Source organism: Carcharodon carcharias, chromosome 18 (assembly GCF_017639515.1).
Source record: "Carcharodon carcharias isolate sCarCar2 chromosome 18, sCarCar2.pri, whole genome shotgun sequence".
NCBI lineage: Eukaryota > Metazoa > Chordata > Chondrichthyes > Lamniformes > Lamnidae > Carcharodon > Carcharodon carcharias.
This window is the reverse complement of record NC_054484.1, coordinates 48,229,387-48,251,312: the sequence shown is the minus strand read 5'-3', so window position 1 is coordinate 48,251,312 and position 21,926 is coordinate 48,229,387. Positions and strand designations below refer to the sequence as shown.

Sequence of the window (21,926 nt, the reverse complement as noted above, 5' to 3'; positions counted from 1 at the left end):
TTCTTTGCAAACACACAATCCACAAGGAGGTGAACAACCGTCTCGTCCCCACCACAGCCACCTCGAGGGCAATGTGCAGAGGGGTGAGACTCCTGGCGTGTTGGAAGGATCTGATGGGAAAGGCCTTTCTCACCACTAGCCAAGCTAAATCTTGGTGCTTGTTGGAAAGTTCTGGCGATGAGGCATTCTGCCAAATGACTTTGACAGTCCGCTTGGGGAACCATCCGACAGGATCCACCATCTCCTTTTCCCACACTTTTCCCAGGCTGCTTCACCACAATGCTGACTGCAGGACACTCTTCCCAAGCATCGTTCTTCCCAATTGCAAATATTGCATATGCCCTTCTGTAGTCCCTTAATTGCTTCATCTACTTGACTACCCTCCCAGTTTAGTTGACCACCTTGCATGGTACTTCTTTAAGTTGTTCAGAAACTGGGAGGGCCCACCACATATTCATATATATGTGGGAGACATCACTCAGTACATCTCCATAGCATTCTACCCCTTCCTTTACCAGTTCCTGCTTCTCCTCTTTCTTTATCCCATTCCAAATTGCACTTAACTCTGAGCACTGTAATCTTGTACTGCAAAGTTTCATTTGAACTTCAGTGGAGTCTTTCTGAATGGCGAGTAAACCACATTATACAGGTAGGGGTGTCACTTCCTCATAGTCCAAAAGGTGGAGGTGAGATATTTCTGTTTGGATACCCTTCAGTAGATGATTTTTTTTTAAAAAAAGAGGAATAATATTTGTTTTACAAAGAAGCCTCCTAAGGAGCTGAGAACAAAGCATTGCAGAGGTGTGGCATGGATGGGGTTGGCATAGCGCGCAAGCGCAAGACCTGCTCTGGGCTTTAAAGTTTATAAGTGGGGCTCCTCCCAGGACAGAAACAGGAGAGGAGTCGAGAGGTGGAAAGGTAAGGTGCGGTGCCGTTGAGCCAGGTGCTTGGAATCTGCGCTTTGATATCTGCCTTGCCACTGATTTAACAGAGCTAGGGCATCTTTAGGACGTACTTTGTTTGATCTTTGCGAGCATTTTGTTTGCCTTAAGAAATGTTCGGGATGATAGTGTTTTGTTTTTAAAAAGCCGTCGCTGTAACTTGGAAGTAAAGGGTAGGAAAGTGGTTGAAATTCCTGCAACATTAACTTTTTAGCCCAGCTGGCAAGCTTTTACTAAAGCATGTTAGGCTGCAATTTGTTTTCACCCTCTGCCCCTTAGCGGACAAGGCTCTTTTCTGGTGTTTCAAGGAGGGTTTTTGTTCGGTGCGTCTCCCTTTTCATCTGGAAACGCCAAAAACTCTAAAAGACGTCCTGTTTCGCTACAGTGTGTGATTGCTGAAATAGATTATACCTATTAGCTGTGGGTGTGGTACACTTGTATCTCTCCCTAAGGTCGTCGTTGACCTATTCATGTGATCCAACTAGGTTAGTTTAACACCTAATTTAGGTGAGGGTTTGGTTTAAATTGAACTTTTTTTTCCCCCTGGTGTAAATGATAATTTATCTTTATTAATGGCTGGCTACTCCTCCAAGCTGATGACTTGGAATGTTGGTATTTGTCTCTTTTTAAGAATGTTGATAAACCTGTTCCCAATCTTCAGTCAATGGCCTGAGCTGCAGGCATTTTTGATCTGGAAAGGTAAATGTGAAGGGAGGGGAGGTTGGAGATGGGATGCTTGCTCTATGATGGAATCTCATTATCTCTCAACTTTTGGAGTGAAATGTGTATATATGGATACCTTTCCCTATTGGTTTGAATAAGATGCTGTAATTTGAGTTGTGGCTTTATTTGGGAGTTTTCTGCTGTTCAGATGGAGATTTCTCAGTTAAAAGCTAAGGGTTCTCCCACCCCACCCCTTGAAGGTATTGGGTTATGCTGGGGTGGAATTCTTTTGGCTGCTGGCAGTCCTCTGAAATCTGTCCAACTGACCATTTTGTGTATGGTGGCCAACTTTTGATAATCCTACCTGCACCTGATATCCTCAACCACTCCCTTTCCTAAAGGGATAGTACCTGAGCTCCATGTGCTGTTTCCATATCTCTGATTTTCATTGCTATGCCTTCAATTGCCTATGCCTGAAGTTCTGAAATCCCCCCTCCTCCATTTTAAAAATGTTCCTTAATACCTACTCACTTAATGAAGCATTTAGCCAGCTGTTGATATGAGTATGCTTACGAAGCATGATGTTTAAAATATAGTGACAGTTTTACTTACTGTCTCTTAAGTGCAGCAATTATTGGCTTTGCTGTGATCATATAATTTAGCAATTTTAAAAATCCTTCGTGAGATGAGTGTTGAGCTCGGCCAGTATTTGTTGCCCATCCCAAATTCCCTTGCGAAGATGATGAGCTGCCTTCTTGAACTGCTGCAGTCCATGTGGTGTAGGTACACCCACATTGCTATTAGGGAGGGAGTTCCAGGATTTTGACCTAGTGACAACAAAGGGATGGTGATTATGGTTCCAAATCAGGATGGTGTGTGACTTGGATGGGAACTTGCAGGTGATGTCCTCATGCATCTATAGCCCTTTACCTTCTAGGTAATAAAGGCTGTGGATTTGGGAAGTGCCGTCAGAAGCCTTGATGAGTTGCTGCATTGCATCTTGTAGATGCACACTGGTACCACTGAGGATTGAATATAGGATATATGTAGTCACTGACTTAGTTCTGTATGGCAATGCATTTGCTCCATTCTGTTAGAGATCTCTGAAGGTGGAGGGGCATGTTAGAGGGTTGGTGAAAAAGGCAAATGGGACACTTCCCTTTATCAATCGAGGCATAGATTACAAAAGTAGGGAGCTCATGTTGGAGTTGAACAGAACCTTGGTGAGACCACAGCTGGAGTACTGTGTGCAGTTCTGGTCGCCACATTATAGGAAGGATGTGATTGTACTGGAGGGGGTGCAGAGGAGATTCACCAGGATGCTGCCTGGGATGAAACATTTAAGTTATGAAGAGAGGTTGGATAGATTTGGGTTGTTTTCATTGGAGCAGGGAAGACTGAGGGGCGACTTGATGGAGGTGTACAAGATTATGAGGAGCATGGACAAGGTGGATAGGGAGCAGCTGTTCCCTTTAGTTGAAGGGTCAGTCACAAGGGGACAAAAGTTCAAGGTGAGGGGCAGGAGGTTTAGGGGGGATGTGAGGAAAAACTTTTTTTTACCAGAGGGTGGTGACGGTTTGGAATGCACTGCCTGGGAGGGTGGTGGAGGCGGGTTGCCTCACATCCTTTAAAAATTACCTGGATGAGCACTTGGCACGTCATAACATTCAAGGCTATGGGCCAAGTGCTGGTAAATGGTATTAGGTAGGTAGGTCAGGTGTTTCTCACATGTCGGTGCAGACTTGATGGGCCGATTCTGTGATTTGTGACTGCTTGTGATTTGTGGATGCCATGTGAGCTCATCTGTGATTTTGAAGGTTTTGTGGTGTATGAATATAAATAAGTAGATAACTGGACTTGTGTATTTTGAAGAATCTTTTTACCTCCTTTGACTTTTTAACATCCTTTATTACTAACGGCTGCTGTAAAGAACTAGTAAATGTATTGCATTTCTCTACCACTTTGAAGCTCAAACGTTGGCAATACTATCTTCTAGAACAGAAGAAGCATCTCTGCTATTAGGTTACATTCTAGAATTATAAAGCAACACACTTTTTCCTTTTGAGATTCAATATTCTTAATATCACTGCAATAGATTGGTAATTTTAAAATGCCAGATTTAAAGGAATTTTAAAATGTTGAGTTTTTTTTTTGTTTGCTGTTTTTAGCTGATCAGAAAATGGCAAAAGCAAGTTCTGGAGTGAGGGTTTTCCAAGGCCTGCTCATTTTTGGAAATGTGGTCATCATGGTATGTATTGGTTGAATGTTTTGTTGAATTATGTGCTCATGTTACTGTGTTTAAAAATGGCACTAGGTTTGTTAATTTGCTGAAGGAAATTTATGTTCCCATGTAGTTTTCATAAGTTTTTTTGCATATTTATAGGCCCTTCATTATGATTTCACACTTCCAATTCATTAGTGGTATCTGGCATATGATGAGTTTATATTCATCATCTTTCCACTGTCTACATCAAACTGAATATCAACTTCAGGAAATTATGCCTGACAAGTAAGAGGTTCCAGTAATACCAGGCCTTTGGGACCAAGTATTGCAGGCGTATGTCCAATGTACTACATTCTTCACAGGGCTTCCAACCCTCCAGGATTGGTTTGGAATCTCCAGGACACTACTGTGTGCAACCCTGGAAAACAATCATCAAGACATTATTTATTTTTTAAAATTTTCTTTGAACATGTCTCTTTACCAGATGCAAAAAATATTGAAGAGGGTAGGAGTGTGTTTGGCTGATAGTCAAGCATCAGCCTATTGGGTAATGAGTCTTTATGCTTTTGCATTGGCAATGGAAGATGGTACATCACAATGTATTGGCTGAATAATGGCTGGAGCTTTGGATCAAGTGATATGGTGAAACCTCCAGCTATACATTTAATCAGATTTGGCAATCCTACTTCAAAGTAATCCAATTTATTAACTTCCTTATATAATACCGGGGTGTAAGAGATTAATTTGATTCTTGATGAGCTGACAGTTACTGCACACTTGAAATTTGAGGGTATGTCTCAGCTAACAGCACACTAACCTGTTTGGTCTAGTGTTTTTTTTTAAAGAAAAAAGCCACACATCTTGGCTACCAGGTTCCTTACTTTCTTTTCTTCCACTATGTTTGCAAAGGGTGTCTTCATTTTATATTGAATCACTAGATTCACCAAAATGAACCCCTAATAAATGTTTGTTCCTGTACCAAGTTCATTATGCTTCTAAGTGCCCTAATACTGACTTTTGTCCAGTTTTCTTTCTAGTTGAGGCCTGCCACACTTATTCTCCCATCCTGCACATCCCTCTGGGATAATGTTAACACGTCAACAGAGCATTTCTGTTCCTAGTGTCCCTCCCCAGATAATTTATCTCCCTAATCTTAAATCCAGCCTAACTTGATGTGGATATGAATTTTTCTCCCAGCTAACCCTTAGTACTGAAGGTATCAATTTGCCCTGTTAAAGAAAATCCCTCACTAGACAGTGGAAATCAATCATCTAATCTGTAAAATTGGGTAGAAGACAGGGCAATCTTTGGTTTTTGTTTGAGGAGACTGCCTTGAACTAAGACTTCTCTAATACCTAAAATCTATTCAAGAAATTTGATTTTTTGCATTTTGTCTTTGTATGGCAGTGTTTCCTTCTAAATAAGATTCACATGCTTGGTATTGAAGTGAAACTAAAGGTGTGTTCTCATAGGGTGGTTCCAACATTTTCCCAATTACTAGTTGGGAGTGGCCCTTTTAATAAACTTTGCGTAATGTGTGCAAGGAGGAAATTGAAATGACAAACGTCTGTGCTAATAAAATAGCTTGTGTTTTTTTTAACATTTGTATCTGTTAAATGTTCATACAAAAGGTTTCTTTGTGTGCATGATATTTGGTTATTTATACAGATTCATTAAGCTAAATAGCTGAAAGACTGCTCTTTTGCACCTGTTGATTTAAAAATTTTCTATTCAACAGGATAATTTAATTAGATTTTAAATAGTATACCTCAAACTTGTATAGTCAAATTTCTAGCGAAGGGTGTATGGACTCCCATCTTGGAACTAGATAAGGGCGAGGATTGTTAACACCCTCGGCCTACACTTCCAGTAACTTGATTGATTGGTAAAGGCACAGCTCGGTGTTGAATTCTATTGGATGGATGAAGAGCCCGCCCACATGCGAAGTGTGTGTTTGTGTGCTGAACTAACACCTGGGATGGTACCATAAATGATCAATGATCCTGGACAAACTATTCAAAAATGTCGCTGGAAACTGAGTGGGAGGGATCAGATATTACCATTACATCTTCCCCCAGGAGCAGATATCCTCTAGGTTTGCACATGATAAATGGGTATTTGGAGGGAAAGGTAGCTCATGACTTAAGTTTCACCTATTGGTAATTAATTGCCTTTCTTAAAGGGGGTTGGGGTGGTGGATGAAAGGAATTCATTTAATAATTGTGCTCGCTGAAGTATTTCCACGGGCCTTGTCATATAATAAGTACGTTTTGAGTTCTTTTTTAATGTATTGCACACCTTTTGGAATTTGCCACTGATGCTCCTGACTAATCTCTATAAAATCAGTGTAGAATCTGAACTTCATGAGCATAGCCACTTTTTTCAATGAAGCAATGTGCTTGATTTCTAGAATTTGATAATGAAAGAATGGTTGTTGGATTAATTTCCCGGCATTGACCTTTTTTTAGTTATAATTTCTTCCCATGTGGAGCTATCTTCAGCTGCAAACTAGAAGACTGGCTCAGTCCATTTCTTTTAGTATTGTCTCTGTCCCAAGATGAAATGCCCCCATTTGTATGTCAAGGTGTATTTGACAAAAATGATTAAAAATTGTCTATTAACCTTCTCCTCCTTCTGTTTGCAGTTGTGTGGCATTGCATTGATGGCTGAATGCATTTTCCATGTTTCGGATCGGTATGGCCTCTGGCCTTTACTTTCAGCTGCTCACAATGATGATATTTTTGCTGCAGCTTGGATTGGACTTTTTGTTGGCTTCTGCCTGTTTGTGCTGAGCGTGGTTGGTATATTTGGAATCATGAAATCGGCCAAGAAAATGATCTTAGCAGTAAGTTTGAATTCTGCCTGACAAGTTGCAATTTATGAATCACTTTTAAAATTTGCTTTCATTAATAGGTTTGCTTACCCCATTACCTGGTCGGGCCTAAAACAATTTTTAAGAAATAAGGCCACAACCACTAACATAAGCATTGATTCCAGTCTGAAACACCCTGGGGTGGTTCCCTTGAACCTGGCATGGAACACTTTTTTTAGATTTGGTTGTAGGCTTTACTGTGACTGCTACTAAAGCAACAGCCTTTTTAGAAATTCTGTATCATAAGTGTTTAATGAACAGAACTGTCATGTATATTGAATTGCTAGAATTTACTTAATGGGTATATCATCTAAATGTTGGGTATTCCTTTAAATAAAGGAAAGAACAGTCACACATGATTATTCTGATATTTAAAATTATCTTTCCATGGTATGATTGATTTAATTGGAATAACAATTGTGGTGTACATCCAACTAGTTATGGAACTTAAGTCCTGGGATGTTGTCTTGAATGTGATAGTGTACCCTCCTTGAAGTTATGAAAGTAGCAATGAATCTTGCTAGTATAATTATTCTGATTAGCAAGCAAAAAAACATTACTGTTAACCAAGCAATTTGCAGTGATTATTTTGTTCTTCCCAGTTTAAGGTTAGCCAGTAACTTGTCTTTTTGGATTTCTTTTTTAGTACATTATTTTGATGCTAATTGTCTACATCTTTGAAGTTGCTTCATGTATCACAGCTGCAACACACAGGGACTATGTAAGTAACCATACTCATTCATGAGCAACTGAGCTATTAATTTCATTGCTGACTTTAAAAATCACAATCTGCAGTTATATGGTCAAATTAACTCTTTTTTTGCTGATGGAATGGAAGTCATATCTGGAATGAATCATGGTAAATCCTGGTGCATAATTTCTATTTGGCATAAGTTTACACAATTTGGCCATCTTTGAAGTCATAAAGATAACAAGACGACAAGGAGCATAAATGTATCATTGGTGCTATAAAATAATGGGTTTAAGGAGGCTTTACTCTGCGTCTTGCCATCCAATAACAAACCTGGGAGTAATTAATGTTTCTAGTGACTGCTCCAAGGGGGGAAGTTCTACTTTGGATACTGGTCCCTCTTAGAATCTAAGTATAAATTGCAGACATGAATTAAGAGCTTGCAGAAATACTGTAACCTATGTATTATAAAATTGAAGTATTTTCCTCTGACCTTGTTGGTGTTCAGAAGGTTTGACAAGTTCAGATGCAAATTTACAAAATTCAGCTGATGACATCTGACAAGTTAAATGTTTTGACAGCAAAGATTTTGAGAACTATGACTAAAATGGATTCTGTTCAGCTTGTATTTTCTGTGTTTGAATCAATGAAATGCAATAATTGACTGTGACCTTGCCACTGGTTACATACACATCCAGTCCTGTTCAAGTTCCCACAAAATGGTCCAGATCCTCTTTTCTCTGGAGGTACCCCAGAAGATGTGCTGGGGACCATCAACCAGCCAGATGTCCCTAGTCAAAGACTGCATGGGAATTGCCAGGGAAGTTTCAACTTCTGCTGAGAACTACCTTGCACCTGAAACCATTTAACACTCCGATTTAAATCAGAGACTTTGGATGGTTCTGACTCTCTTAGCAGAATAGTTACCCAGGAAAGATTAGAAGGATTAAACTACTTCAAACTCCTGGGTAACTATGGCATTCAATCTGATCAAATGGCTGGCAGCTCTTTGCTCCCAGGTACACCACAGGGATTGGTGCAGCCAAGGGTTGTGGGGGGCCTCTGGGCATGGGTGGCCTGAAAAGGAGGCAACACTCCTTCACTAACCTGTCCAGTGAAACCTTGTGGGCAGGACAATTGTCACTGGCTTTCTGCCAGTGTGTAAAATCCTACTAACAGTGGGTGAATGCCCTTGAATGATCATTAATTGGCCACTTAAAGATCTCAGTTGGACCATGGGTGGGCAGGCCTTCTGATGCCTCTTCTCTGCCACTGGTAAAATTGTGGAGATGAGCAGGTAGGCATCAGGAATGTTTTCATGGCATTTTCGAACTCCCCCCCACCCCTGCCCCCCCCCCCCCCCCCCCCCCCCCCCCCCCCCCCCAAACATGCCAGCCCACCTTGTAAAATTCAGCCAAACTCCCAGTTGTAAAATCTTGTGGAACCATCAATGTTTTCACAAGATTGGAAAGATTTACCTCCTGAGTTATCTTGATGCAAAATAAGCTTGTAGTGACTGCTCATCCAAAGTCTACTGATTTTTTTCTTTCTCTTTTAAACAAGTTTGTCATATTCTTTTGAAAATCCAATGTATTGTCCCAGGCTTTATCTTTGAAGGATTGATTTTAATTAGAAATCCTAAAACCCAATTAAACTCTCTCTCTTTGGCTAGAATGTAGATAGATGCTGATGGACCTTGTGTATTTCAACTAAAGAAATTCATGTTTGCATTTGGTGGGAAATTCTACACAAACCCTGAATTCTGATGCTTTTCCTTGAATTGTTAAACCTGTCTCTTTAGGCATTGAGTCCTATTGTTTAGTTTGCTTTGTTTTTTTAACATTCCATCACAGGATGTGGGTGTTGTTGGCTAGGCCAGCATTTTTTGTTGCCCATCCCTAATTACGCTGAGAAGGTGGTCCTTTTTATGTTGGGTGTCCATTTTGGGATATTTCATAGATTAACTTGTACATATTTGATTTTTTTTTTCAACATTTTCCTAAAAATTATTCTGCAGTTGGTTCCCAACTTCTTCCTCAAGCAAATGCTCCAGTTGTACGATAACCGAAACTGGCAGAATGAAGATCAATTCAAAAACTATGTAGGCCTCACCAAAACTTGGAATCGTATCATGACCGATGTAAGTAAGGCAGAATAGGGATAAAGAACTTGTGTATACTGAAGTAGGCGAGTAAGTGATATTTGGGTGGAATGAGTAGAGCATTTGGGATAATTTCATTCTAGAGATGAGCAAACCCAGGTATTTTTGACACTCAAGATCCAGAGGTCAGGGTTTGAATTAAAGTCATTGGAATAAATTAGTTACTTTACACAATAATGCAGGACAGGAAGTGGGCCTTGGAGTGAATCTTTTTGGCTGTTAAGAACCTGTGATTATCAGGATTTTAAAAATGACACCATTTTAAATAAAATGGAAACAGTTAAACATAGTTGTCAGTATTTTGGAAGATTGAGCTACACTGATTTATTAACTCCTTGATAGTTGGAAACAATAGATGCGATGAAAGATCCCTTAATAGGCCATCCATGTTCTATTTGCCAGCGTGATCTCGTCCTTCTGGCTCAAACTCTCATACCACTCTTAATATTTCCAACTGTTTTTGGTCTACTTATCTTCTAACTACTGTGCTGACAAATTATTAAGCACATGTTTTCATTAGTGGCGATGTAAATTTTCAGGGTTGATGTGTATTACTAGCACAGTATTGGGATTTTTGCCTAGTTTTGAAGGAAGTTTGCTGTAACTGTGAAATCACATTAAGCTGTTTAACAGAACTATGCAGACAATGTACTAGCTATTTAGATTTTACAGGTAGCCCATTGGGTGAAAAAGGACACTTTATATTCTTTTAATGTAGGAATTGTTTGGGATGGGTGAAAGAAGAGAGATTTACTTAACCTACCACATCTGTGGAGCAAACTTTATCATGCTTTCTATTGTCAAGAGACAGAATGCACATCTTTAAGTAATTCTTCATTCCTTGCAGAATAATTGCTGTGGAGTAAATGGGCCACAGGATTGGATTCAGTTCAACTCTTCATTCAGATCAACCCACCTTGATTCTGACTTCCCCTGGCCTCGTGAATGTTGTGTAACCAACTCATTTAACCAGATCCAAGAATTGAATGCTTGCAAACTTGGTGTCCGTGGCTATATTTATGATCAGGTAATGCAAAGATTTGGATTATGCAACTTGCTTGCTAAAACTGGACAAGGAATTGACGAAACTGCACTTGGAGTACTGTATACAGCTTTGATCACCTTAGTTAAAGCTGACCTGAAGAAAGTTCTCTAGGCTGATTCCTGGGATGAAAGGGTTACCTTATGAGGAAAGGTTGAGCAGGTTGGGTTTGTTTCATTTCAAAGAATGACAGGTGATCTCCTTGAAACATAAGATTCTGAGAGGGTGTGACAGGGTAGATGCTGAGAGCATGTTTCCTCTCTTGAGGGATTCTAGAATGAAGGGACAGTTTTAAGTGGGAGACCCTTTTTTTTAGATGGTGCTCGGAAGACATTTCTTCCAAGGATCGTTAAGTCTTTGAAATTTTCTACCACAGAACAGTGGAGGCTGGGTCATGGAATATATTCAAGGCTGAATTAGATAGATTTTTGACTTATAAGGAAGTCAAAGGTTATGGGGCTAGGCAGGAAAGTGGAGTTAAGACTGCAATCTGATCTGCATGTGAATTTTATTTTAAATGATTCTATGATTTTCCAGGGGTAGCAATTAACAGTTTGTTGAATAGAGTCAACCCCACTGTAAGGTATTCCCACTAGAAATGGCAAAACTTAATGTTCTTGTGTCCCAGAGACACCAGACACCTGTAGCACCACCTAGCTTTATCCCAAGAATTGTAACTTGGGGCACAACTTTCCGTGCCCACTGGCATCGGGTGTGATCAGTGGCAGGAGCAAACAATATAGCACACTTGGTTTCACAACGGTGGGAAACCAGTTCACGACCGTCTGCCCAGCCCACTGACAGCAGGGCCTCGTTTCCTGCTATCGGACATCAGGGACCTCTACTGTGATAGGTCAGCATATTGTTATCAGGCCAGCCCGCTGGAATCATCCTCCACCTCACCCTGCTGGATTTTCTGTCCACATTGGTGGGAAAGCACACTGATGTGTTTCACAGCAGCACATAAAAGGCACGCACTTGGCTGCCTGCACTTTGAACGGAACTCAGGTGAGTACACAGCAACGTTGTGCAGCGCTCACCAGGGTCACCTGTTGGACTTCAAACTTGAGGGATGTCGGGGGGTCGGTTAAGGGCACAGCCCTGCCATTTAGGTGACTGGCAGGGGGCAAGGGCAGCCCAGCCGTTGAATATAATGCACAAGCATTCGGGTGGGGTGGACAAGGAAAGTGGCCACGCATTTAGGAAACCTGCAGGAAGTGTTCATTCCTCTGCAATTGAGGCAGTTCAGGTGCAGCCACATTGATATGATTGGGGTCAGGCTCCTAGCTTATCTGCCCACTCAAGCAACACAGAGGCATCAAAGTGCCATGAAGTGCTCCAGAGCTTCCCCCACTTCACCCTGTCCCCGGCACAGACTGCAAGCCCATGAGCATTGTAGTGGACTGCAGAGCAGTTGAACGACTGCACACGTTGTACAATCTCCTTGCTAAAGCTGGCCATGGAGCAGTCACTGCTGGAGGCGCTCACTGACCCTTGCAATGTCAGCATCCTGGTTTGGTCCAGTCTCCCCCACGGTTCAAACTAACAGTGCAGCTATGCAGTGCACTAATCTCTGGCCATTCAAGTGGTGGCCAGCACTCTCGGAGGCTGCCACCGCTTCCCAAACTGCAGCTGAGTGACAGCATAATGAGGCTTATGCAGCAGCTCTGAACTTTGGAGCCTCAGCTTCATCTCCACCAGTGCCTGGACTGGTCTGGTGGAGGCCTGCAATATAGTCCAGAGGGTGTCATGCTTAGTCATCTGCTGTGCCCTTTACTACCTGGCACTCCAACAGGCGGAGGAACTGGCTGAAGAGGAGGTGGAGGAGCTGCACATCTCTGAGGAGGATGCCGATGGGGATGAGGCTGAGGAGGCCGTCAGAGGTGATAATGATGGGGATGAGGCCCTTGCACTGGCCAGACAAGGCAGGCACACTTGGGAGGCTCTCGTAGCTGCTAGATTTGTGGAGGATGATGAGAACATGCAGTGAGGTGACCCCCTAGTTCCTCACATCGCATCTGTGAACGTTTGACTCCAGTCTGGGTTTTGGTAGTGGGAATGACCTCTGAGAATGCTTCTGTCATGGAGACATGGTGGAGGCTGTAATAGCCACTTGCTTTCAGGAGGATGATGACAACATGGAGCGAGGGCACTCCATAGGCCTTCACATATCCTCTGACAACGTCTGGCTGAGGGCAGCTCATTTGCACTCTGATCAGAGTCATATCAGAGCTGCAGCAATTAAACTTTAGAAGCATCTGATCCTTTGTCCACCTTCACCTGAGCCCTTAAGGAGCATAGTATCAGTGGTCGCAGATGCTGAAGAGATGGGGCTAGCCCCACTTTAAAGATGCTGAGAGCACACACAAGGAGAGAACTCTGACACCTGCTCACTACATTCTGGCAGCAATGACCAGCACTGCAGAGATGCAGGCATCAGTAATGTTTCCAGGGAGTGTGAGGCTGGACCATCACTGCGGTCTGAAGGCTGCACAGAGCACAGGGAAGAGGCCCTGGACTGAGACACCTGCCTTTATCTTGTGCTGAAAGGTTTCACATCTGAGTAACCAGAACACTGCTCACCTGAGCAAGGAGCCATAGGCAGGGAGACATTCTTGGGAGTATATTGACAATAGTGAACAGTATGAACAAGTGATCAGCACCCATGCCCAGGCTGTACAGCATTATCAACCCTCATAACCACATTTAGGTTTGATGTTTGTGAGTTTTCTTTAGTCTTTGTCTTTGGTTTTACAGTGACTCTAAATTAGCGGCTGCATTTATTTTATCCCTCATTTTTTGTTAATTTAGTTTATTTGGTTGACTCAGAGTTAATTCTCCTTAACTTTCCTAACCCTGCTGCTACATCTTGGTGCTCCCCAGACATCCACAGCGGAGATGGAGGCAGCCTGCTGACTGTGATGGCTCTGGAGGGCCAAGGCTTGGAGGGCCCCAGCCTGCTTTTGGGGTCCTGCTGTGTGGCCGTGGCACCCTCCTCAATGTGTGGAGCTGGAGCTGCTGAGGTCACAGGAAGAGTGGATTCAGATGATCTAGACACTCTCGGAGTCACCTGCGTCGATGATCTGGAGTGTGGATCTGCTAATCATCCTCCCCATCGGTGCCCCAAGCTGACTCCTTGAGGACCGGGGTAGCTGGAGTGAGATTGAGCTGCCTGGCACCCCTCTTGCATAATCACTGGAGGCCAACTATGGCATCAGTGATGGACTTGAGCCTGCGCAGCACAGCAAGGAAGGAGCAAAGTGCTGGACCAAGGTCTCCATGGCAGCTGCCATCCTTCCAGTGTTGACCTCAGTGCTTTGGCATGCCGCGCTATCATCTTTGCCAGAAGGTGGACGGACTCCATCATGCCTTAGAATCTGAGGAATGCAGTGGACATCCCTCCCTGATGTTCCCGAGCTTGTCTTTGCAGCTCCAGCAACTGTGACATGACTGAGGCTAGAGGTTCGTCATCTGACTCGGACTCAGCAACGTTCTGGCCTCCAGCAGTCCTCCGAGTGCCGGACACCTGGGAAGTCCCTGCTGCCACCTGCTGTGGATCAGGTGGTGCAATATGCTCACCAGATTATGATCCCGAGGCTATTCTAAAGCTTGGTCCCACCGAGATGTGTGTCTCTGTGCTGATGGAGGATGTGGGTGAGTGCTGTGATGGGACTTCAGGGAGGGTGCCTCAAGATTCATCTTCAGGCCTTGATTGGAAGCCCTGGGTCATAGACTCAGTCAATTGTTTCCCAGATGTGCCTGCAAAAGCAAGGAGAGATAATTAGTGCATGGCAGTGACCTGTTTTTAAAAAAAAAACACATCACTCACATCATGGTTGCCTGATGGATGTTGCACTGCTGGACCCTCACTTGTTAGAGCAGTGCTGATCTCACTGTCAGTTCCGGACCAGTCCAGATGCTCACCGGCCAGTTGAATAGCTCTGTTTTCAAAGCGTGTAAGGACCTTGATTTCAGGCATTCCGCAACTTCTCCTTGTTATGTCAGCCTGTCCTGGATGAATAGTGATGGAGAACGTGTAAGCAAGATGCCTGCCAGGCCAGATAAGTGTCAAGCTTATGTGGGTGGTGAGTGGTCCCATGAACAGGATGAGGACAATGACGATGAGTGTGAATGGTGGTGTCCCTCGAACCAGCAGTGAGTAAGGGGCCTGTGGATGTATGGAGAGTGAGTTGAGAATGATGAGTGATTTTAGCCTGGCAGAATGGAGGTGATCATTTGGCCTCCTGCAGCACTGGGTGGCTATCCTCTTTTGAAGGGCATTGGTGCTGACTGCCACTGCCTCCCAAGCTGGGTTAGTGCTGTTGCCAGCATCTGTGGGGAGAGCGGGGGTTGGGGACATCCCAGCATCCAAAAGGCACTTGAAGGGTGCGGCACTGAACCTGGGGGCTGCAACCTTCTTCAGTTTCAGGGCCATGTCTTCAGTGCAGCATTGGTGGTCTGGAAGCACTGAGATATGTGCTTGTAGCTGGACTTTTAAACATGGTGCCTGGTGTGATGCAGCTGAGGGTGATGGTGGGTGAATGAGAGCCTGTCTGCTATGGCAATGGCATGTTTCCCGGGAGTGCATAAATGTGGCGGGTTTAGGATGATAAGGGGTGAAAACCTGCCATCATGGCCAGCGGGTAAAATGTTGTTTTGCCTGCCTGCTACTGCATTTAGTGAAAATCTGGAACAGTTCTGCCCTTGGGTTGGGTGGGGGGTGGGTAAACTGCAGCATTTAAAGGTTTCTCCATGGGTTTTTAAGGTGATTAGGAATTTAAAGAAACTAATTTAGTGCCATATTCTGTATTCATAAATGCAAATTCTATTTTTTTTAAATTGAGCTCGGAAGTAAAGCTGTCACTTGTGCTTGAGCCTAAAATAAACTACTATTTCATATAAGCATAAGTAACAATGACTTCCTTTTGCAGGAAAGCAATTGTGCATTAAGGTCCCTCTTAAAGCTAATTATTAATCGTTTAGGATATTTTGGCCATATTCCTTTTTTCCACAAAAGATGCAGAGAAAGTAATTTCTTAAATGGTGAATTTGCACAGGTTTAAAAAGAATTGTTTCACTTTTTGATGTATCAAAGCCAAGCATTGATACTTGTCCAGGATGATCAGAGCCCCACTTGTTTATGTTTGATCACCTGGGGGAGAGGGGAAATGGATTGTGAGAATTCCAGATGGGTCAGCCTCTTTGCCTAGCTAAAACTTTCTCTCTTCATTGGTCCAATATGGTCTGTGTACGGAGGAGGCATCCTCTACAGTTTTTCTTCTGGCCTTGTGTGCACCAGGATGACCTTGGAGAAGGCTCATGAGATGTGCTTTTGGACACTGTTGGATACAGTTATAGTTGAAAGAACCAAATCCGAATTGGTTACAGTATCTTTAGCATAGGCAATTGCAGTAAGGGCACCCTCTCTTGGTGCCATGCTTCTAACAAAAATACACTAGGCAACCTTCACTGTTCTTCTTGGTTTAAGGAGGCCAATAAAAGTCATGAGAGAGCCCTGGCAATCAGTTACATGGGGCTGAGGGGAAGGAATACATAAAGGTTGACAGGAGGGTGTTTGACAGCAATTTTGATTACTGACTCTTATGGCTAATCACTACACTAGGAAATGCCAGGAACCAAACCACAACTTCCTACAAAGATAAAGGGAAACAGACACATAGGTGGTGAGAGAGATTCATTCATTGTAAGGGTGGAGTTTGAAAATTGGCTTGAAGTCGAGCAAGGTGACTCACTGAAGTGTTCTCTTCATTTTTAAATTGTTTTGATGGAATAACTGATCTGTGTAATTCTTATCTGGTCTTACCTGTGCAAAATACATGAATATCTAGCTCTGATCATGGGGATGCTGCTGTTGCACCCCTGAGTAACAATACTCCACAAGTCAACTCCCAAAAGTAAGTACCCCAGATTGTCTATGGAGTAGTCGACACCATGGGAGCTGAGAAGATAACCATAGCAAATTTGCAACCATCTCCAGTGCAGGTTTTTTCCTTTTTGCCCTGCTTGACTGTATTAGACAAGCAATGATTCCTTTTGTGGTCTGCTGACCAACATGACATACCACCATGTGCTCATTCTGTTCCATAGAATCATAGAACACTACAGCACAGAAAAATAGGCCATTCAGCCCTTCTAGTCTGTGCCGAAATATTATTCCGCTAGTCCCATTGACCTGCACCCAGTCCATAACCCTCCAGACCTCTCCCATCTATGTATCTATCCAATTTATTCTTAAAACTTAAGAGTGAGCCTGCATTTACCACATCAGATGGTAGCTCGTTCCACACTCTCACCACTCTGAGTGAAGAAGTTCCCCCTAATGTTCCCCCTAAACCTTTCCCCTTTCACCCTAAAGGCATGTTCTCTCGTATTTATCTCTCCTAATCTAAGTGGAAAGAGCTTACTCGCGTTTACTCTGACTATACCCCTCAATTTTGTAAACTTCTATCAAATCTCCCCTCATTCTTCTACGCTCCAAGGAATAAAGTCCTACCCTGTTTAATCTTTCCATGTAACTCAATTCCTGAAGATCCAGCAACATCCTAGTAAATCTTCTCTGCACTCTTTCAATCTTACTGATATCATTCCTGTAGTTAGGTGACCAGAACTGCACACAATACTCCAAAGTTGGCCTCACCAATGTCTTATACAACCTCACCATAATATCCCAACTCCTATACTCAATACTTTGATTTATGAAGGCCAGTATGCCAAAAGCTTTCTTTACAACTCTGTCTACCTGTGACGCCACTTTCAGGGGATTATGTATCTGAACTCCCAGATCCCTTTGTTCCTCTGCACTCAGAGAGTGGTGAGAGTGTGGAACGAGCTACCATCTGACGTGGTAAATGCAGGCTCACTCTTAAGTGCCCTACCATTTACTGTGTATGTCCTACCTTGCTTTGTCCTTCCAAAATGCAACACCTCACACTTTTCTGCATTAAATTCCATCTGCCATTTTCTGGCCATTTTTCCAGTTGATCCAGATCCCTCTGCAAGCTTTGAAAACCTTCCTCGCTGTCTACAACGCCTCCAATCTTAGTGTCATCAACAAACTTGCTGATCCAGTTTACCACATTATCATCCAGGTAATTGATATAGACAACAAACAACAATGGTCCCAGCACAGATCCCTGAGGCACACCACTAGTCACAGGCCTCCAGTCTGAGAAGCAATCATCCACTACCACTCTGTCTTCTCCCACACAGCCAATTTCGAATCCAGTTTACAACCTCTCCATGGATACCAAGTGTCTGAATCTTCTGAACTAACCTCCCATGTGGGACCTTGTCAAAGGCCTTACTAAAGTCCATGTAGACAACATCCACAGCCTTTCCTTCATCTACTTTCTTGGTAACCTCCTCAAAACTCTACAAGGTTTGTTAAACACAACCTACCATGCACAAAACCATACTGACTATCCTTAATCAGCTCTTCAAAATGATTAATTAATGCAGAGATGTAAATGTCAGCTCTTTGGGTTTTTTTTAAATTTATACAACTTAGTTAAAAATTGCTACACCATACAAGTTTTTTCTAACCTGGCTTTCATTTTTTGCAGGGATGCTTTGAATTTATTTCTGGTCCTCTGAATAGACATGCTTGGGGTGTGGCTTGGTTTGGATTTGCTATCCTCTGTTGGACTGTAAGTGATTCTTGTGTAAATATTTTACTAATAGTTAATGCATAGAATTTTCAGTTCTGTGCAATGTTACTTTCAAAATTTTAGTTGTTGTGCACAATCCCTCCTTTTAAAATTTTGTGTGGCTGATTTACTCATCACCAAGCAATTAAGGCCTGTGCGGTACCTTGCAGGCTGCCATGTAGTTTAGTGGGAACATTGGTCCTGTGAATTCTAGAATATTTCTTGGTCCCATCAATCAGATGTGAGCATTGCATCTCATCATCATATTTGATTTTTGAAACCTGATGCTGGATTTCAGAGCAAAAGCTGCAGATAGCTATATTTAACTTGATTCAAGTTTTCTTAGACATCACATTATTGTTTTGTCTGCTCCTTTTAACTTCTCCTGGAAATAATGACCTGTGCTGGGCTATGGCTCCATTTGGGTGCAAGCAGTTGCTGACTATCTTGCCTAGTTGTAATGTCTGCATTATTCAGCTGTGAGTGTAGGAGATTACAACTTTGATTTTTGTGCATACTTTACAGTATGAGTTGCTAAATTCCAGTTAAGATCGTAAACTTGCATTTTCCCTCAGCCCAAGAATGCTGAGGCAAACTCTGCACTACTGCTTCAGCTGTTTCAGCACAGATCTGGTCTAAATGGCGCAAGTAATGAGCAATGAAAGGAGGTTATTCTTGGATGTGTCTCAATCGTCTATTTGTATTTCTCACTGAAGCAACAGTATATGTACTTTGTAGTAATAATCTGCAGCAAACAGGCCTCTTAAGTACGCTAGAGCTCTCTTTTTGAAGTACTCAAAATTATAACTCTACTGAATTTAATTGATATTGATCTGTTTGTTTTAACTATTTGACTCATGCAGAAATACTAAGGAATAGTGTATGCCTCTTGAATTAAGTCATGATTTGGGCTGAGAAGAATGTGAGGGGCATGGATGAGAGAAAAGGAGCAGATGAGTTGAGGCAAGGCTGTGGGTTCATGCTCGACTCCTGTCTAGAGGCCAAAATCTAGGCTGACATTCCAATGCAGTAATTGGGTAATGTCATGATTGCCCTTTAGAATAGATGTGAAGCAGTTACTCTAGATGTAAAACAGTGCATGGCACTTCAAGGAGGGAGTATGGGATTCTCTGTGGCATCTTAGCCAATATTTATTCAACCAGCATCACTAATAAACTATTTATTTTCACATTGCTATTTTTATTATCTTAATAGAACTTTGGGTAATATTAAAGGAATTGCTTTTTTTGACGTGTTTTTAAATAGATTATTTTGGATACATTTTACTACACAAGCTGACTTTTTTCTTTCTTGTTCTTAGTTCTTCGTCCTTGCTGGAACAATGTACTACTATGCTATTCTGGATAATTAAAGATTAGCATTGGACTTCAAATATGGACTTGAAATCAAATGTGTTTGCAACCCTATCAGTCATGTGGCAATACTGAGGACTCTTGAACTGAATCTATGAAGTATTGGGAGTTGTAATCTGTTCTTTTTGTATTCAATTGATTGTCTCTTATGCCTCAATTTGTTGCCCTGACAAAGACCTTTTGAAATAGCTGTAGTTTCTGCCTTTCTTTAAAGTCTTGTAAGTTTGTTAAACAGAGAAATTGGACCATGGTTCAGAAAAATGCAGTCCCCTTGTGTCTGAAATTAAACCCAGCAACATTTTTTTTATGTTGCTATGAAACTATAAACTGGTGGGAATTGGGTTTGATTCACCTCCCTGTAACTTGTCAGCTGTTGATGGGAAGAAAAGACATTTGAACCAGTTTTGAAAATGACTTCACATTTGTCTGAGTTGGTGAGTTAGCCCTTACAGATTGAGGAATAGTTGAGCTGTGTTCAATTCTTAAATGATGGTTCATCTGCTCTGAGCTACACTAGTGATTAGAATTCAGTTCTACATATGGTAACTTGAGGGCAGAATATTACAAAATTAAACAGTGTTCCCTAAGAGGGGATTGTTTAGAAAGAAACCCAATCCCTGAAGGCGTTGTGCAGCAAGAAAGTATAAGCATGTTTAATGGTCTAATCCTCTCCCTCATCTAGCCTTTAAAATTTAAATCTACATATTAAAGTAATAGAATTATCATCGCTCTTCTTGAACAATAAAATGATCTGTGGCGGAAGTCACTTTTACAGTGGTCTCTTGTGCAATGGAAGCCAATATAACTTGACATGTAATTTTAGCTGATACTTGGTGACATTGGGGTTGTCAGTATTGTCTTGTAGGAAACTAAATGCAAGTACAGCTTACTGGTGGTAATGTATTTGGTATCTTCCACCTCTTTAAACTGAATATTAGACATGTAATATATGATGTACATTATGGGGTTTCTTTTTATATCTTGTCCAATGTATGAAAGCATTTAATTTTTAAGAATAAATTATTAATCTTCAGAACAATGTGCAGTTGATTGAATGAAAGTTAGAAGAAAGGTTGCTTGAGGTGGACCATGTCAAGCTACAGATTTCTTGAATAAACCAGGATCAGCCAGCAGGATAATATCTCGCCTCTTCTCTACTTACCCACTCAAAGATGAACGAATCCATGGTATCGCAGAGCACTATCTCACTCGAACTGCAGTCCATTTGAAGAGTAGCACTTGGACAGAGCTGATGAGGTGATTAAAGCTAGGGAGTTTAACAATCAAACTGCAATGTGATTCTTCAGTTTTAATGTGTTGGTCTGTTGTTATTACATTGATTTCTGAAATTTAAACTATTCCTGCTGTAAATGGGACCATCTTGCCCTTCTATCTTCATTGAACAGAAGCATTTGGAGTGCAACAGCTTCACTTGGAGCACTTTTTGATCTCCAGGCACTGACACTGAGCAGAATTTTGAAATAGTGCAAAGGCAAATAATCATGGCACAGGTGGGGGTGGTAGGTTTTGAAGTGGGGAATGTGGCAAAGTAGGAGGTTTCGTGAAAAGACTTCATTAGGTGTGAAGGTTTGTTGCAAGAAGACTGATGTAATGTCAAGTGCAGAGAATGCATTTTCTGAGCAGTGAAGAACATTGCAGAGGTAGATTGGAACAAGGATTTTGTTTTTAAATTAATTGGGTTGCTGAGAAAGCCAGCATTTATTGCTCATTCTTGATTGCTCTTGAAGGATCTCGAGTTTGTGAACTTTTGTCTTGAAATGGATGTGTTAGAGATGATGAGTCAGGTTTGTGAGGACGGGAAAAATGAATAATTCAGGTTAAGAAAAGATTGAGTCAAGCCTAGAGCAGATGTAGCCATGGATGAGACTTTTGGGGTTTAACTGGATGTAAAAATGGGTAATATTGCATCGACTGAAATGAGCTATTTGGGTCTAGGGCTGGATGGGAGCCAGAAGTTAAAGGGGTGCCAATGGACTAGGGTACTATTATTTATTGATGGAAGTTGAACAATATTTCTTCCAACTTGCTAATGAGTTGAAAAAGTTCTAATTTTTTTCAATTTGTACAAGAAGACTTAGTTGCAGAAACTTTACAAGCCCTTACCACTTATCTGGCTATGAGAGCTAAGTATTAAACAGAATTTTGGCTGTGGACAGTAATGGAATGGTTGAAGATTGGGGGAGAGGCTGCACCATTGACATGGTTACTGAATTTCTGACTTTGAATTATGGTGACCTCAGAAATTGTTCCCTTGAGCAAAAGACTGAATGA

At 42.0% G+C, this 21,926-nt stretch overlaps 1 protein-coding gene across 1 annotated transcript; it reads left to right on the top strand.

Moving 5' to 3' along the window:
• The first annotated feature begins 837 nt into the window (after positions 1-837).
• LOC121290330 (uroplakin-1b-like) lies at positions 838-20,667 on the top strand. The gene is made up of 8 exons (XM_041210657.1): positions 838-918; positions 3,773-3,852; positions 6,473-6,673; positions 7,347-7,421; positions 9,409-9,531; positions 10,400-10,579; positions 18,178-18,261; positions 19,583-20,667. Exons 2-8 carry the CDS (start codon positions 3,784-3,786, stop codon positions 19,631-19,633), a joined length of 783 nt encoding a protein of 260 aa, XP_041066591.1. The 5' UTR covers positions 838-918; positions 3,773-3,783; the 3' UTR covers positions 19,634-20,667.
• The last annotated feature ends 1,259 nt before the right edge of the window (positions 20,668-21,926 follow it).

Excerpts from the sequence above, each read along its gene's own strand:
- LOC121290330 (XM_041210657.1), top strand. The coding sequence starts at position 3,784 with ATGGCAAAAGCAAGTTCTGGAGTGAGGGTTTTCCAAGGCCTGCTCATT. Across the intron at positions 6,674-7,346 it reads CCAAGAAAATGATCTTAGCA|TACATTATTTTGATGCTAAT; the intron begins GTAAGTTTGAAT and ends TTTCTTTTTTAG. Across the intron at positions 7,422-9,408 it reads CTGCAACACACAGGGACTAT|TTGGTTCCCAACTTCTTCCT; the intron begins GTAAGTAACCAT and ends ATTATTCTGCAG.